The following is a 16,907-nucleotide window of genomic DNA, read 5'->3' on the forward strand; positions in this document are numbered from 1 at the left end:
GCATCTACAACCTTTTATTATCTTGCCTGTATTGTAGATGAAGGGAAAGATGTATAGGGGGGGGGGGGTCTGTCTTCGTTTTTTAGATCCGCTGTCGAGCAGAGCTTATCATATGAGTGATTGTCCATCGTCGTTCGTGTCAATGTTTGACTTTTTCGACTTCTTCTTGAAAACTACAAGCCTGAATGCTTTGATACTTGGTGTATATGTGCCTTGTGTAGACCTCTCTTAGATTTGTTCATTTCATGATGATATCTTCAATTCTCTAATTTTGGTAAATACTTTTGTCATTTTTGGTAAAATGTGATATTTTCGACATGTTAAAAATCGCAAATACAATTGCTTTGATATTATACATATAGGGTACTACATGTGGACCTCTCTTAGATTTGGACCTCTCTCAATTCTCTAATTTTGATGATTATTTTTGTCATTTTTGGTGAAAGTGATATTTTTGAATTCTTGTCCGGTTGCTTTGATACTATACATATTGTTCATTTTCTAATGATGTCTTCTGTTCTTTAATTGAAATGTGCATTGCTAACAGTGGAGCTATCTCAGCCGACAGGCTGCTTGTTAATTTTTTTGTGGTTCCAATTACAATATTTTATTAACCAGTTTGAAATCTCGGCCAAGTTGAATTTTAGCATGTGCATTTTTCAAGATACATGTATTTGGGAAATTTCATTTCAGATTGTCTTCTTTTTTCAACAATTTTCATCTAAATTTTTCATTCATATTTGAAAATTCATCAATCACCAAATATTGGCCAGTATTTGTTCCCATCCTATTAGATATATAGCTTGGATATATTGATGTACTTGTATTAATAATACATGTACCATAAAAACATTCAACCACATTAATATTACTGTTTTTGAAAACGGTCAAAATATTATCAGTGATAACAAAATCATACTAGTCTGTTAGAATAGCCAAATTTCAGAAATGTTTCATGGACAGAAAAATTGATTACGCTGAGTTTATAGCACTTACAAGAATTTTATTACATTAATAGATAAATTTGAACTATTTTTCAGAATTTGTTTTTTACTTAAAAAAATTGCTAAATTGGTTGAAGTACCATAACAAAAACATAATGCAGTTTTTCCAGTCATCATACATAAACTTTATTTACTGCACAATGATCTGATCGGCCTGTTTATGACATTCAACTCGTGGTGAATAAAACGCAACAGATCTCGGCTTCATACAGAATCAATCAAATGTCTTGATTGTTTGCGTATGATGTTTTTTTAGCTCCGCTGTCGACTTTGTCGAGCGGAGCTTATCATATGAGTGATTGTCCGTCGTCGTCGTCCGTCGTCGTCGTCCGTCGTCCGTGTCAATGTTTTACTTTTTCGACTTCTTCTTGAAAACTACAAGCCTGAATGCTTTGATACTTGGTGTATATGTACCTTGGGTAGACCTCTCTCAGATTTGTTCATTTCATGATCATATCTTCAATTCTCTAATTTTGGTGAATATTTTTGTCATTTTTAGTAAAAAGTGATATTTTCGACTTCTTGTTGAAAACCGCAAGTGCAATTGCTTTGATATTACATATATAGGTACTACATGTGGACCTCTCTCAGATTTGTTCATTTTGTAATGATATCTTTAATTCTCTAATTTTGGTGAATATTTTTGTCATTTTTGGTAAAAAGTGATATTTTCGACTTCTTGTTGAAAACCGCAAGTCCAATTGCTTTGATATTACATATATAGGTACTACATGTCGACCTCTCTCAGATTTGTTCATTTTGTAATGATATCTTCAATTCTCTAATTTTGGTGAATATTTTTGTAATTTTTGGTAAAAAGTGATCTTTTCGACTTCTTGTTGAAAACCGCAAGTCCAATTGCTTTGATATTACATATATAGGTACTACATGTGGACCTCTCTCAGATTTGTTCATTTCGTAATGATATCTTTAATTCTCTAATTTTGGTGAATATTTTTGTAATTTTTGGTAAAAAGTGATATTTTCGACTTCTTGTTGAAAACCGCAAGTCCAATTGCTTTGATATTACGTATATAGGTACTACATGTCGACCTCTCTCAGATTTGTTCATTTTGTAATGATATCTTTAATTCTCTAATTTTGGTGAATATTTTTGTAATTTTTGGTAAAAAGTGATATTTTCGACTTCTTGTTGAAAACCGCAAGTCCAATTGCTTTGATATTACATATATAGGTACTACATGTGGACCTCTCTCAGATTTGTTCATTTTGTAATGATATCTTTAATTCTCTAATTTCGGTGAATATTTTTGTAATTTTTGGTAAAAAGTGATATTTTCGACTTCTTGTTGAAAACCACAAGTCCAATTGCTTTGATATTACATATATAGGTACTACATGTCGACCTCTCTCAGATTTGTTCATTTTGTAATGATATCTTCAATTCTCTAATTTTGGTGAATATTTTTGTAATTTTTGGTAAAAAGTGATCTTTTCGACTTCTTGTTGAAAACCGCAAGTCCAATTGCTTTGATATTACATATATAGGTACTACATGTGGACCTCTCTCAGATTTGTTCATTTCGTAATGATATCTTTAATTCTCTAATTTTGGTGAATATTTTTGTAATTTTTGGTAAAAAGTGATATTTTCGACTTCTTGTTGAAAACCGCAAGTCCAATTGCTTTGATATTACGTATATAGGTACTACATGTCGACCTCTCTCAGATTTGTTCATTTTGTAATGATATCTTTAATTCTCTAATTTTGGTGAATATTTTTGTAATTTTTGGTAAAAAGTGATATTTTCGACTTCTTGTTGAAAACCGCAAGTCCAATTGCTTTGATATTACATATATAGGTACTACATGTGGACCTCTCTCAGATTTGTTCATTTTGTAATGATATCTTTAATTCTCTAATTTCGGTGAATATTTTTGTAATTTTTGGTAAAAAGTGATATTTTCGACTTCTTGTTGAAAACCACAAGTCCAATTGCTTTGATATTACATATATAGGTACTACATGTGGACCTCTCTCAGATTTGTTCATTTCATAATGATATCTTTAATTCTCTAATTTTGATGAATATTTTTGTAATTTTTGGTAAAATGTGATATTTTCGACTTCTTGTTGAAAACCGCAAATCCAATTGCTTTGATATATTATACATATAGGTACTACATGTGGACCTCTCTCAGATTTGTTCATTTTCTAATGATATCTTCTGTTCTTTAATTGCCATGTGCATTGCTAACAGCGGAGCTATCTCAGCCGACAGGCTGCTTGTTTCTTTCACTGTCCCTTTTTCAAAAAAATTACATCGGAACTGTTCCGCTTGCATTTTAGGCTGTATTTATGTGTGTATATGCAGCACAACAAAGGCTATTGTAGTACCAACAAACTGAATTTTAGAATGAAATTGTCCAACAATACGTCAATAAAAACCATAATATGCATGTGCATAAAAATGCAATCAATGCATTTTACATGTATATACCGGTATTCTATGTACATCGAACATGACTTATCTTTTAAAGTAAAACAAATAGATACACAATGTACATGTATGCTGTTTAATTTCTAAATTGTAATTAATTAGGTGTCTTTATTTGACTCGTTACATGCCACTTCAGTTTGAAGCAATTACTAACTATACTTGCTTTGTTTGTATCACATGTAGTTTTGTAAAAGACAAGGGTATGTCAAGGTCAAAATAAATCATATTTTTATGATTGAGTATATACTAAATGTAGTTGTGTTTATGTGCTCTTCTATTAGAGATACATATCTCTGACATGCATTGATTGATAATATTGATTTACCCATCATGCCTTGTGTCACACATATGTACATGTATTCATTTGACAATTCAAGATGGTGGAAATCAAGCAATTCTCTGTACCTCTATCAGATTTCATAATTTCTTGACAATTCTTTCTTCTTGGTAATTGTTTTCGTCAATTTTGGTAAAAATAATATATTTTTAACATTTTGTTGAAAACTATACACCTATTTCTTTCAGTATTTTTTATTCAGTATTTGGTTTTCTGTTATTATATTTATTACCAGTATAATAATTTGTAATTAACAGTGGTACAATTACAGATATAATGACCCACTGTTTTAACTTTTGGTGTTTATTCATTCATATTATTTGACATGTGCATACATTTAATTGGAAAATAACATGGTTGGTGTTAAAGTAACATTTATTGATGTTTAATAGTCATTCATTCCTACATGTTAGTGCACCCTCTGGAGTCTGCAAATATAAAAATGACTTCTTTGTCAGTTCTACTTTGCTCACCCACCTCCTAATTTTTGTCAAGATTTCTGGATTTAGGACATTCATATAATAAAAAACTTCCACTTTACCCTTGTCCTGTTTTATCTTGTGAGAGAGTGTTGAATGTAATTAGTTATTCATTATTAATAATTGTTAAACTTAATTAAAAGTTTTAGCTTATTATAACAGAACAATTGGAACTGGCAAAGCCTTGTGGGAGACATTTATTTTGTTGTAATTGACAGCATATTTTCAATGTTTTGTTTTAGGATCCCATGTTGTCAGGCCACACAGTACAGCCCTCTATACGACAAGACAGTATACAGGACCAGTTATTAGTGGCAGTGCAATCAATTCATGACAATACAGTGACGACTTCAGCCGCTGATGTCAATAAATATGATGGTAAGTACTCTGAGTGGGTGTGGTATTTGTATTATCACTGTAGTAGCATATACACTTATGTAAATGACACATGACAGGTGTTTCTATGGTTACAATGAGTCACATTTCAATCATCCAGTATACATCGAATGCAGCTGGTTTACATGTGCTTTTATTAGAAATACTTAAAAAATATAGCTACTGTGTTTGCTCTATTGAATGCATCTCTAACTGATTGTATGCTTCATCATTCAAATATAACTTGTTTTGACCATAGACACGCCACTGTGGGTTTGATTAGTCGTTTCTTTCATGATGGTTATTGTAAGGCATGTATTCGATATCTGTTATTAGAAAAGTCATAAATTAGTAAAGTTATTGAATCTATTGTCTTCTCCCCTCTCACCCTCAAGACAATACTGGTTTTTCTGATATTATCACTAATAATCATTTTTCTGTTTTCAGTGTCCAACGCCTCGTCTGTGCCTACACTAGCAGCTCATCAGCTGATGATGAACCCAGCTACGTTACAGGCATTACAAGCACAACAGCAAGCATTACTAGCACATCATGGACTAGGCACACAGGTAATACTGAACATACTGAATTTCATCTCTTTTAGGAATACCTTCAAGGTCAATGTGCTGATACAGAGAAAGCTTTGGTTCACCAGTTGTTGTTCATCATGTTTTTACTGTAGTTTTGTAACCTTTGATCTAGTTTTGTAACTATGCACACTCAGTAGTGCCTAGCAACCAAGAGTCCAGTCATTATTTAAACCAGTCCCTCAGATAAACTGCCTCATTCTGATTCCTAAAGAACATTGCAAGAATAGTCAGCCAATTGTTGTTCAGCATGTTTTCAGGAATGGTTCACCAGTTGTACTATATATGCTTTGTTAAACATCATCATGTATTGAATATAACGACAGTTTTCATAGCACGCCAGGAAACCAAATTATGTAAATTAGATATTGCATACTCCATGTAATTGCATAAATTAGCATAATAAATTAAATAATTAGCATGCAGGATATTTCAAAATATTGTGGTTGTTGACCATGAACTTTAGATGATGGTAAATTTTGAATAGATAAGATACTACCGGTGATTTACAGCACTCAACAATAAAATGAAACTCAAATACAGATTTTAAAACCTTCTCAACAATTTATACACCTCCTGGATCATTGTCCCGACCAAAAGCAGTGTCCTGGATCATTGTCCCGACCGACCAAAAGCAGTGTCCTGGATCATTGTCCCGACCAAAAGCAGTGTCCTGGATCATTGTCCCGACCGACCAAAAGCAGTGTCCTGGATCATTGTCCCGACCAAAAGCAGTGTCCTGGATCATTGTCCCGACCAAAAGCAGTGTCCTGGATCATTGTCCTGACCGACCAAAAGCAGTGTCCTGGATCATTGTCCCGACCGACCAAAAGCAGTGTCCTGGATCATTGTCCCGACCGACCAAAAGCAGTGTCCTGGATCATTGTCCCGACCAAAAGCAGTGTCCTGGATCATTGTCCCGACCAAAAGCAGTGTCCTGGATCATTGTCCCGACCAAAAGCAGTGTCCTGGACTGTTGTGCCGACTGAAAGCACTGTCCTGGACTGTTGTGCCGACTGAAAGCACTGTCCTGGACTGTTGTGCCGACTGAAAGCACTGTCCTGGACTGTTGTGCCGACTGAAAGCACTGTCCTGGACTGTTGTGCCGACTGAAAGCAGTGTCCTGGACCATTGTTCTGACCAAAAGCAGTGTCCTGGACCGTTGTGCCGACTGAAAGCAGTGTCCTGGATCATTGTCCCGACCGAAAGCAGTGTTCTGGACCATTGTTCTGACCAAAAGCAGTGTCCTGGACCGTTGTGCCGACCGAAAGCAGTGTTCTGGACCATTGTTCTGACCAAAAGCAGTGTCCTGGACCGTTGTGCCGACTGAAAGCAGTGTCCTGGATCGTTGTGCCGACTGAAAGCAGTGTCCTGGATCATTGTCCCGACCAAAAGCAGTGTCCTGGATCATTGTCCCGACCGACCAAAAGCAGTGTCCTGGACCGTTGTGCCGACTGAAAGCAGTGTCCTGGACCATTGTTCTGACCAAAAGCAGTGTCCTGGACCGTTGTGCCGACTGAAAGCAGCGTCCTGGATCATTGTCCCGACCAAAAGCATTGTTCTGACCAAAAGCAGTGTCCTGGATCGTTGTGCCGACCAAAAGCAGTGTCCTGGATCATTGTCCCTACCAAAAGCAGTGTCCTGGACTGATGTGCCGACTGAAAGTACTGTCCTGGACCATTGTGCTGACTGAAAGCAGTGTCCTGGACTGATGTGCCGACTGAAAGCACTGTCCTGGACCATTGTGCTGACTGAAAGCACTGTCTTGGACCATTGTGCTGACTGAAAGCACTGTCCTGGGCTGTTGTACCGACCACAACACTTGAAGTCAATTATTGACACTTGGATTTCATAACAGATTGGTCATCCTATTTAATCATGTGACATGTGATATAAATACAGACAAGGTGTTGAACATGTCAACAGAATTTAAATGGAAGCAATCTTCATTCATCATAACAACATACTATGAATGCATTAATTATTCACTGGGTTTTAATTTTGTTCAGCTGTTCTTCTTTAAAGACTTGGTAAACAGAAATCACTGCAGTATATCTAATTTTTTATTTTCAAACAATATTTATTGTTCTTTGTGAACCTTTCATGTCATTCATTTGATTGTAAAAATATGCAAATCAGCAAATTTTTACAAGACACAAAAAACAGAGAAAACTGTCAGATGACAAGTGCTTGCTTTTGACGCCTCCATACACCTGTTCTACTTCAAGTGATCAGTCAAGTATAGAGGTCAGATAACCTTCAGTTCCTTCTCAGACTGGATATATTTTTTTTTTCTTAATTGAAGTATATTGTAACTGCAATGGATACCTGCAAAGTAATCAGAAATGTTATTGTTTAATTAATTTATTGACTAAAAACTTGTACAGTTTTTCTCGCCTTAAATGATTTATATTCACAAATAATGTATTTTACATTTATAATAAATACTGTTAGGGATTTATTTCCTCCAGTGCATTTCATAGCATGTACATGGTCTTTATATCAACATGCTATAAAGACAGCTGTGTGAGAACATGTTGGGATCACTGGTGTAATAATAACATGTGTATGTTGTATAATCTTGGCTGCAGTCATCATTCAACTGCAGTTAACTGCCATGACGACATTTGCATGCTATTTACATATTGTCAAACTGCAACTGGAATGTATTCGTTGTCGTCTTCATCGTTGTCGTTAACACTTTGTGGGAGGAAAATTCAAAAAAATTCAGAAAAAGTTTAGTCCAATCATTTTTGAACTTGGATCTGTTCGGCTCAATGTTGATGTGGCTGGCCTATATATTGTTAAGAATATTGTTGAAAATGTGCTCCTTTGGCTTAAATTGGAGAAGGTTTTTATTGAAGAATGTAGTGTTATCTTTCTTCATATGGTTGTCTCTGAGTAGAAAAATGACAGTGTAATTGGATAATGATGATACCTGGATATTATTTTATTTAAGCTTAGCACAGAAGTTCAAATAAAGTAAACATACTGAGAATATGGAAAGATAATGTGTACTCTTTATTATTTTGTTTTTCAGGTGAGCACTGGTCAACACTTACTGTCTACAACACAACAAGTACTACCTAATACTGTTACACCGACGGCTTCAGCTGCTGGCCAGCACCAGCTTGCTCAGCAACAAGTAGTTCAGCAACAAGCAGCACAACAAGCAGCACAACAAGCAGCTCAACAACAGGCAGCCCAGCAACAAGCAGCTCAACAACAGGCAGCTCAACAACAGGCAGCTCAACAACAGGCAGCTCAACAACAAGCTGTTCAACAACAAGCTGTTCAACAAGCAGTTCAACAACAGGCAGCTCAACAACAACAACAACAAACTTCTCAGACACAGCAAAACGCATCATCTCAAGTGTTAACCCTGCCAGCCACTAGCTTAACTGGTCAGCAGCTTATTACCATTCCTGCCAACAGCGCAACGGGACAGCCCCAGCAACATTTTCTCACAATTCCAGTTACAAATTCTACAGGACAGCAACAAATCCTAACAATTCCTGTGACAATTGCGCAGGGACAGGGTGGGGTCCAATTTCTTGCCATCCCGTCGTCAACTGGTCAAGTTCTTTCTGCTGCTGGTCTTGGAGGTATTCCAAGTGGACAGATGGTGACAACTGTTGCAGCCCAACCAACTACTCCCTCCGCTGTGTCTTCTACTGTAAGCTCACAATGTGCTGTGTTGCCAAGCACTCTCTGTACTTCTACAGCACAAACACAACCCACACTAACTGCTGTATCCGCTGCAGGCGCTATTGCTGCCACTCCTCAAGTTACTGCCTCTACCCACCAAACAATGACTGCCCAACCCCAGGTTCTTCAGAATACTACCAATCAAGTGATGACTGCTGCCATTCCATCTGTAAATACGCACCTCAGTACACAAGGTAAAAACTATATATCACTACGCTATACTGACATTAGCTTCATTTCAGGTGCTTGGTGAACTCTATATGGGTACTTGACAACACATCACCTGCCGAAAACCTCTATGGATCGCCAACAACGTACCAAGGCGATGTGTTAATGGTCTAAAATGTGTGTAAAAGGTCTTGATGATTTGAATAAATGTTCTGATGAGGTCTGGAAAACAACTGAAAATATGTTATCCTTCGAAAAAAACAATCTTTGAATGTTTTAATTGGCCATATATTTCAATTTAACTATGATATTGAGTATAAAATATATAAGTTGATTTTCCTTTTAAAAACTATGATTTATAATGTTTTGATTTTTTTGAAATGGTCATAGAATTTTTTTTTAAAAAGTCTAATCTAGAACATGTACGAACCGTGAGAGTATATGTTGAGTCTTTTGTAAGATTGCACACTCACTGTTGTCTGTACAGACCTCATGAAGACAGTCAGTGTGGTTTTAGTCATGTCGAATATGTATCTGATGTTTATATTCTATGAAACATTAAAACGGAACAAACAAAGGTCATAATGTCGTGATGTCAAAACTTCAAATGGGATTCATTAAACTCAAAGTATTTTAGGAGTATTTCCATGCTTAATAATGCACTATGGAAGCTTGGCATTTCGACATTGATTTTTGTAGTCAACATTTAATCTATGTCTTCCGCTCGTTCTGTGAGATCTCGCAGTGAACGGAACATTAACTTTTGTCTTTGTTGACTTGTAATAAAAGAGGAAAGAAATGTGTTTTACCACTGCCTATTATGTGTACATCAACTTGACAACATTGCTGATAGAAACCGTGTTGTTTTAGTGTGTTCTGTATAACATGTGAAAATGACATTTAGCACAATTTTATGATTATTGATAATTTGTACAAGGTTTGGTTCATTGATGTGCTAATCACTGCTTTGGTAACAACACAAATTAATTTAAATTGGTAACTGCTTGCAGACTTCTTTTGTTTGATTTTTATGTTCCTTGTACCCGTTAAGATTGGCTTACTGGCAGCCAAGTTTAACATCAAATTTGGTTATTTTAAATACTTGAATGTGACCACAACTTTTCTCATATATTGTCATGTCCATTTCTTTCTCACTTACTATCAACCAATCGTAGCATGGCTTGGCAGAGAACTATGGTGTATTTTGTTGATAATATTCATACCGTTCCAGAATTTACATTAGCATATTTGTGTAACAGATTTATTCCATGAATTTGTTCCAAATGAGGGTCAATTATTCTCAAATACTATGGGATAGAATTTAGGGGTCAACGCCGTTCCTTGTTCCTATGCACAAGTTTGACAGGATTTCTTTAATTTTTTTCTTTATTTGTTTAATTTGAAATTCTTCAGAAAAGCTTTCATAAGGTGTAGATCCCAACATAATTATATCATAGTTAATTATTAGTTGTTGGTACATTTTGCCTTTAAATTTTATTTTATTATTTTGTTCTTTCATATAGGTGTGGCTGTGTCTGCGGTAGGTTTGTCCAGTTCTACTGGCCAGTCAGTGCTGACTCAGCCCACTATTCCTTCTAGTTCGTTATCTACAGCTGTCACGGCGACACAAAGTTCTCCCCAAACCCAGGCTAATCCTGCCGGCAGCACCACCAATATTAGTCAGCTTACTACAAGTATGTACCATAGACTTGTTTTGTATTCTGTCATACCCTGCCATTCCCTATTTATAAGTGGATTAGCCAAACTCTCTGAAACCATTGGGCAGTTCTAAATTAGTATGCAAGGATAGTTAGCTGCAAAGCATGATAAAAATAGTTATGATTTAAACTCCAATCAATAATATTGTGTATACTTATTTTTATTTTATTTTACCTTCCATGTTTAACAATAGATGGTAACAGTAACACGGAGGTGGATGGCGTCAATTTGGAAGAAATTCGTGAATTTGCCAAGCAGTTCAAGATTCGACGGCTTTCCTTGGGGCTCACTCAGACTCAAGTTGGGCAAGCACTGAGTGCAACTGAAGGTCCAGCGTATAGTCAGTCTGCCATTTGCAGGTTGGTACCATTTGACATAATATATAAAATGAATCTATATCAGTTGCAATGAACATAATGACAAATCACTGCTAAAATGCAGTTTACTAAATACAGTCAAACCTGTCTATAAAGGACAGTCAGTGGACTGAGCCAAACTGTCCTTTATAGACAGGTGGTCTTTATATGGAGGTGGCCTAAATTTATTCATTCATTCAATCATGAATATTAATTAGGGCGGGAATTTTAAGGGAGATCATAAGCAAAACATAAAAACAAACCTACACATTGTACAATGAATAGGTCTTTTTTAATAAAAGTCACTCATTTTCATCTGGATAATTACACAGCTTTACTTTTTTACTACAAATTATATCATGTAAATTCACTGAAACCAAGTGATTCTGCCCATGGATTCATTGGTGTATTTAATGCATAAGAACGATTGTCAACGATCGGCCGCATTGGCGTTTCAGCTCAGTCTTTCACACTCTCGCCACGCAGTCTTATTCCCCAGTCTCTTACACATATTCCATCACAGGCGGCAATCAGTCCCATCGTTAGTATTGTCGAATGTACACTGTGACAAAATGCACAGGAAAAGTTGCCGTGTTTGAAAAAACAAACAAACAAGCATTAAAAATGAAGAAGCATTGGTAATAAACAAAATTTACCAAACTCATAACGATTGCTCCAACTCTCGGTGTTGAATCAGAAAGTCAAACGAACCGGAAATGAAACATGATGATCGCACACGCAATTTTACAGTTATTTGTTGCAAGCATCGACGTGTCAAAACTGCCCAAACGAAACGAATTTTCTCGATTGCGAATTATTGATATTACCTTTTATAAAAAAAAAAAAAAGAGGATCAAAATAGAAAACATCTTTCGTTGAGAATAACCCTGAGATGACCCCTCAGTAACAATACGTTTTGCCCATGCGCTAGCTTCATTAGCATAATTTATAACGATCAACAACAAACAGTATGGCGGCCAAAATAGGTCGGATTTTGCAATCCCGCGAGGAAAACGAAATAAACGAATGTTTTATTATTTTGTTTGGATATTTCATGTCGACAAGGTAAATAAAACATCTCTCATTTATTAAAACTGGTTCATTTTTCTTTGTTTTCGAGGCGGGAGGAATTTGCTCTTCATGTGCGAGACAGTCCACAGAAGTGCCGTTGGCCGGCTGGAAATCGATAGTATAGTACCGATCGGAAACAAGCTAGTTTTTCATTTCAAACTTTGAATGAAACTGTTTTAATTTGTTGTTAAAATCTTTCCAGTCTCCAGACGTTACATTCAGATGATATTCAACTTTTTTTTTTTACTTTTTCGCAACTTCACAAACCAAGTTGCGATGGTCACCCCTGTCTATTAGCCCTAAAGATTGCGTACTCGGTAATCTGAACGTAACATATGGCCACTTTCCTGTTAGCGATTCGCAAGTAGGTATTGTCTTTTTGCTGATACCGTCTGATGGAAATGTTGGTGGTCGTTATACAAAGGTTAAATTGTGAATAGGTCTACAATAGGGTGGTCGCTGGTCGCGTTGGACAGGTGGTCGCTATATCCAGTGTCTTTAACATGTAAACTGCGAAGGGACTGTACTAAGGTGGTCGCTATGAGCAGGTGGCCGCTCTGCACAGGTGGTCGTTAACACAGGTTTGACTGTACTCGTATTTAATACTGTATGTACACCATAACATACACAAACTTCATGTAAATATAATAGGTCTTGGCAAACTACTTACGGATACTTGCATAGCTTCTTGGTAAAACAAGATGTCAGTAATGTCGGGATGATATAATTTGTTGGTTTTCATATTAAAGATATAGTAAACATTCGTTTGCTCAGTTCTTATGTATGTGTTGTGTACAACTTCTGTTTTTGTGTAGTTTATGTATACAGATCATGTGCTTGGATAATTCATGAATTATGTTACCATATAATTTTCTTTTAATTTACACACCCAGGTCATTTTCAAAACCTAATTATTAGTCGCTGTTTGAACAAAGTTTGAATAGAAACTTGTGGTTTAGTCTCCGTGCATCCAGCCGGATCTGAACCTTAGACGTCCTTGGATTGATTTTTTTCAAATGCTACACATGCATTGATTTGGTGATCTGATTAATGATGGCCAACTGCTGGCCATTTATTATCTATGAATGCACTAAAATGGATTCTTTTCAGACACACTTGGGCTGATTTGTTTCAAACTAGGTATGAGGTTCGTGCATATTGGCTGTATGATGTATGTCAAGTTTTTTTTTCAAAATGGCCGACAAGCTGCCATTTTGTTTTCATGGTCTTGCATGGAGTCATTTATCAGACATGTTTTGAGTGAGCAAATAACACCGAATAAACGGCAAGGTAAAGACTATGTCTAATTATAGTAAATACGTACTGCGTGCGCGACTCGAACCGGCGCTCGCGTACGGCACCAAATCGCCTAGCTTCACGCCACTACACGTCTTCCCCTCGGCCACCGGGCATCCCCAAAAAAGGATGCTTAATAACCGAGCTTATTACGTGCAGAGAACATGAAACCCGTCCACGCCATACGCGCCACACAGCATGGCCAGAATGCGGCAAAGGCCTTCAGATCTGGCTGTAGTAGGATGGTGAAAGTAATGGTACAGCATTGTAACAGTGAATAAGTACTGAGAAATAATTTTAAACTCATAGTTGCTGTCGACATAGGAAGTAAAGTAAGCAAATAACACCGAATAAACGGCAAGCTAAAGACTGTCTAATTAACCCGGCCATGCTGCGGCAAAGGCCTTCAGATCTGGCTGTAGTAGGATGGTGAAAGTAATGGTACAGCATTGTAACAGTGAATAAGTACTGAGAAATAATTTTAAACTCATAGTTGCTGTCGACATAGGAAGTAAAGTAAGTAAATAACACCGAATAAACGGCAAGGTAAAGACTATGTCTAATTAACCCGGCCATGCTGTGTGGCGCGTATCGCGTTCTATCTGTGATTCCCCCTGGCCTCTGTGTGTTTGTCCCACTCATATGGACCCTGTTGTCGTTATCACATGATGTACAACTTTATACTTACAAACAATTTAGATTTGATTGGAACTGATAGCTCTGTACATGCCAGGGCACCATTGGTGTGTGGACCTTACTAACCATACTGAAGCGCAACCAGTTTGAATTTTTCGGCAGACAAATCGGTAAGTTTCTCTTTTCTGCCAGAGATGGGAAACAATTGTGCCATCCATTTCTATTGTTTGTCTTGTATATTTAATTTGGCATACTCAATAGAAATCTTAAATGCTAGGTTGAAAATAATATGTAAATGTCTGTTTGCGCTTCGGCACTGGCTAGTGATTGCACCTTTGAATGAGGCTTCTTGATCTGAGAGATTTGGTAGGTTGCCCGATCTGGCCTAGTAGGTAGATCTCCCCCTGATAAACAGGAGTAGGTAGACACTCTCCCTCCAATTAAACCTAGTAGGTAGGTCCCTGGATCTGAGCTAGCACATACATCTCGGATCTGGGCTAGTAAGTATGTCCTCAGATGTGAGCTAGTAAATAAGTCTCTAAATCTGGGACTTGTAGGTAGGTCTTCAGATCTGGACTAGTAGGATGTCCTAGGGGTAGTAGGTAGATCCCTAGATCTGGACTAGTAAATAGGTCCCAGGATCTGGGCTAGTAGTTAGGTCCCAGGATCTGGGCTAGTAGATAGGTCCAAGGATCTGGGCTAGAAGTTAGGTCCCAGGATATGGGCTAGTAGATAGGTCCAAGGATCTGGGCTAGAAGTTAGGTCCAAGGATCTGGGCTAGTAGATAGGTCCCAGGATCTGGGCTCGTAAATGGATCCCTAAATCTTGGCTTGCAGGTAGGTCTCTAGATCTGGATTAGTAGGGTATTCCAGGGATGTAGTGAAATCCATAGATTGAAGGTTTGCATCAAAGAGGGGGATTCCTCTTCAGTTTAGACAGGTCTCTCGCACTAAGGGTTGTCATTTATTTCCTATATACATCTTTCTGTATGATAGAGACACTTGCTCAGTATGCACCAAAATCATATTTTGCTTGGTATGTTTAGTTAAAACTGTATTTAGAATTGAGCAAACAAATTGAACAAATTTGTGTTAAATGCACTATTAATTCTTGCTTCACACCAAACACTTTTATTTTCCTGACTTCCAATACTAATATTATATACCTTTTGTATTTTAGGTTTGAAAAGTTGGACATTACCCCCAAAAGTGCTCAGAAAATCAAACCAGTTCTTGAACAGTGGATGTCCGAAGCTGAAGATCGTCATAAAAATGGTGTGGGACCTTTGACAGAGTTTGTTGGCAGTGAACCATCCAAAAAGCGGAAACGTCGTACCTCGTTTACCCCGCAGGCACTAGAGATACTGAATTCACATTTTGAGAAAAATACCCACCCATCAAGTCAGGATATGACAGAGTTATCTAATAAACTGAACTATGACAGGGAGGTAGTTAGAGTGTGGTTCTGTAATAAAAGACAAGCATTGAAAAACACCATCAAACGATTAAAGCATGATGGTACAGTGGAGAATCAATCTAGTGTCTAGGGACAGTTGCTGCAATTTCGGTTTTGCAGATTTAATTTCTTCCGTGTTTATTACTGCTTATTTATTATCCCAGTTACAGTTAGAACACAATGAAAATATATTAAACTATCCTGCCCTCTCTTGAGTTTAATTATGCTTTTTTTGGGGGTTTAATTATGCCCTCTATTGAGAATGTCCTGTATTAGGTGAATCAGGTGATAATCATGTCTCCCATTGGGTAAATTACTCCCTTTAGTTTTTGCATTAACTATGCCTTGTGTTGGGTGAGACGCAATATCTATTAGTAGAATCATGGGTGAATCATGCCCTCTATTGGTTTAATCATGTCCTCTATTGGGTGAGTTATGCCCTCTATTGGGTGAATCATGCCCTCTATTGGGGGAATCATGCCCTCTATTGGGTGAATTGAGGGCTATTGGGTGAATTATATATTCTGTTGAGTAAATTGGGCCCACTATTGATTCACTGTTATTACAAAAATTGATAGAATTTCTTTTTTGATGACATGTTATTATAACATAGCTGACAAATTTGATCCGTATTTTATTATTTATAAAATCTTTTGTAAATGCTAGCTTCCGAAGATATTTATTTTATCTATATTTTTTTTTTATATTTATAAAAGCCAAAATTTTTTTTTTATATTTGTGTGTTTCTATTAATATTTCCTTAATAACTATTATTCAAAATTGACATTTTAAACCTTGACGACGCAAGAGAGCTGTTGATGGTGTTGCATGATGGCACTATTTGAATTATGAATCACTGCATGTTAAGTGATAAATTATTTAATCATGATGAAATGAAGTTATTTTGAATATTTAAATCAAATTCTGAGAAATAGTTTATGAAACTAAATCTATTTATTATTGTGTCAGTTGTTAATTATGTAATGTCTTGTTTGAGTATAATGGATTATAATGTAATGGATTAGACATAAATGTTGAGGATTTATGAGATGAGGGGCATGCAATTTTGATATTTATGTACAATGATACAACTTCTTGTGATCTTCATGTGTGCATTGATCAAACCGTTTGTAACCAATTCTAGGAAATGTTTGAATACGTGAACAGAAATGAGTGAAATCACTGATGTACATGCTTTGTGAATTAGCATGAACACAAGTTGAGATGTACATGCTTTGTGAATTAGCATGAACA

General features: G+C 36.6%; 1 protein-coding gene across 4 annotated transcripts in view; it reads left to right on the forward strand.

Annotated features, from left to right (window-relative positions):
- The window catches only part of LOC100373046 (uncharacterized), a 56,594-nt gene that overhangs the window by 32,376 nt on the left and 7,311 nt on the right, over window positions 1-16,907 (forward strand). For 3 of the 4 annotated variants that reach the window (XR_014929937.1, XM_085501517.1, XM_085501518.1), the window contains exons 3-7: window positions 4,525-4,660; window positions 5,105-5,226; window positions 8,285-9,146; window positions 10,644-10,814; window positions 11,033-11,198. Coding sequence is in view for 3 of the 4 variants with exons in the window: in XM_085501517.1 (XP_085357643.1) it covers window positions 4,525-4,660; window positions 5,105-5,226; window positions 8,285-9,146; window positions 10,644-10,814; window positions 11,033-11,198 (1,457 nt within the window). In the remaining variant the exon portion in view is untranslated. Of the gene's footprint in view, window positions 1-4,524; window positions 4,661-5,104; window positions 5,227-8,284; window positions 9,147-10,643; window positions 10,815-11,032; window positions 11,199-15,377; window positions 15,811-16,907 lie in introns of those variants that run through there. The other variant, XM_085501519.1, reaches the window with a different exon arrangement.

The sequence above is a fragment of the Saccoglossus kowalevskii genome, chromosome 7 (assembly GCF_978046115.1).
Source record: "Saccoglossus kowalevskii chromosome 7, keSacKowa6.1, whole genome shotgun sequence".
NCBI lineage: Eukaryota > Metazoa > Hemichordata > Enteropneusta > Harrimaniidae > Saccoglossus > Saccoglossus kowalevskii.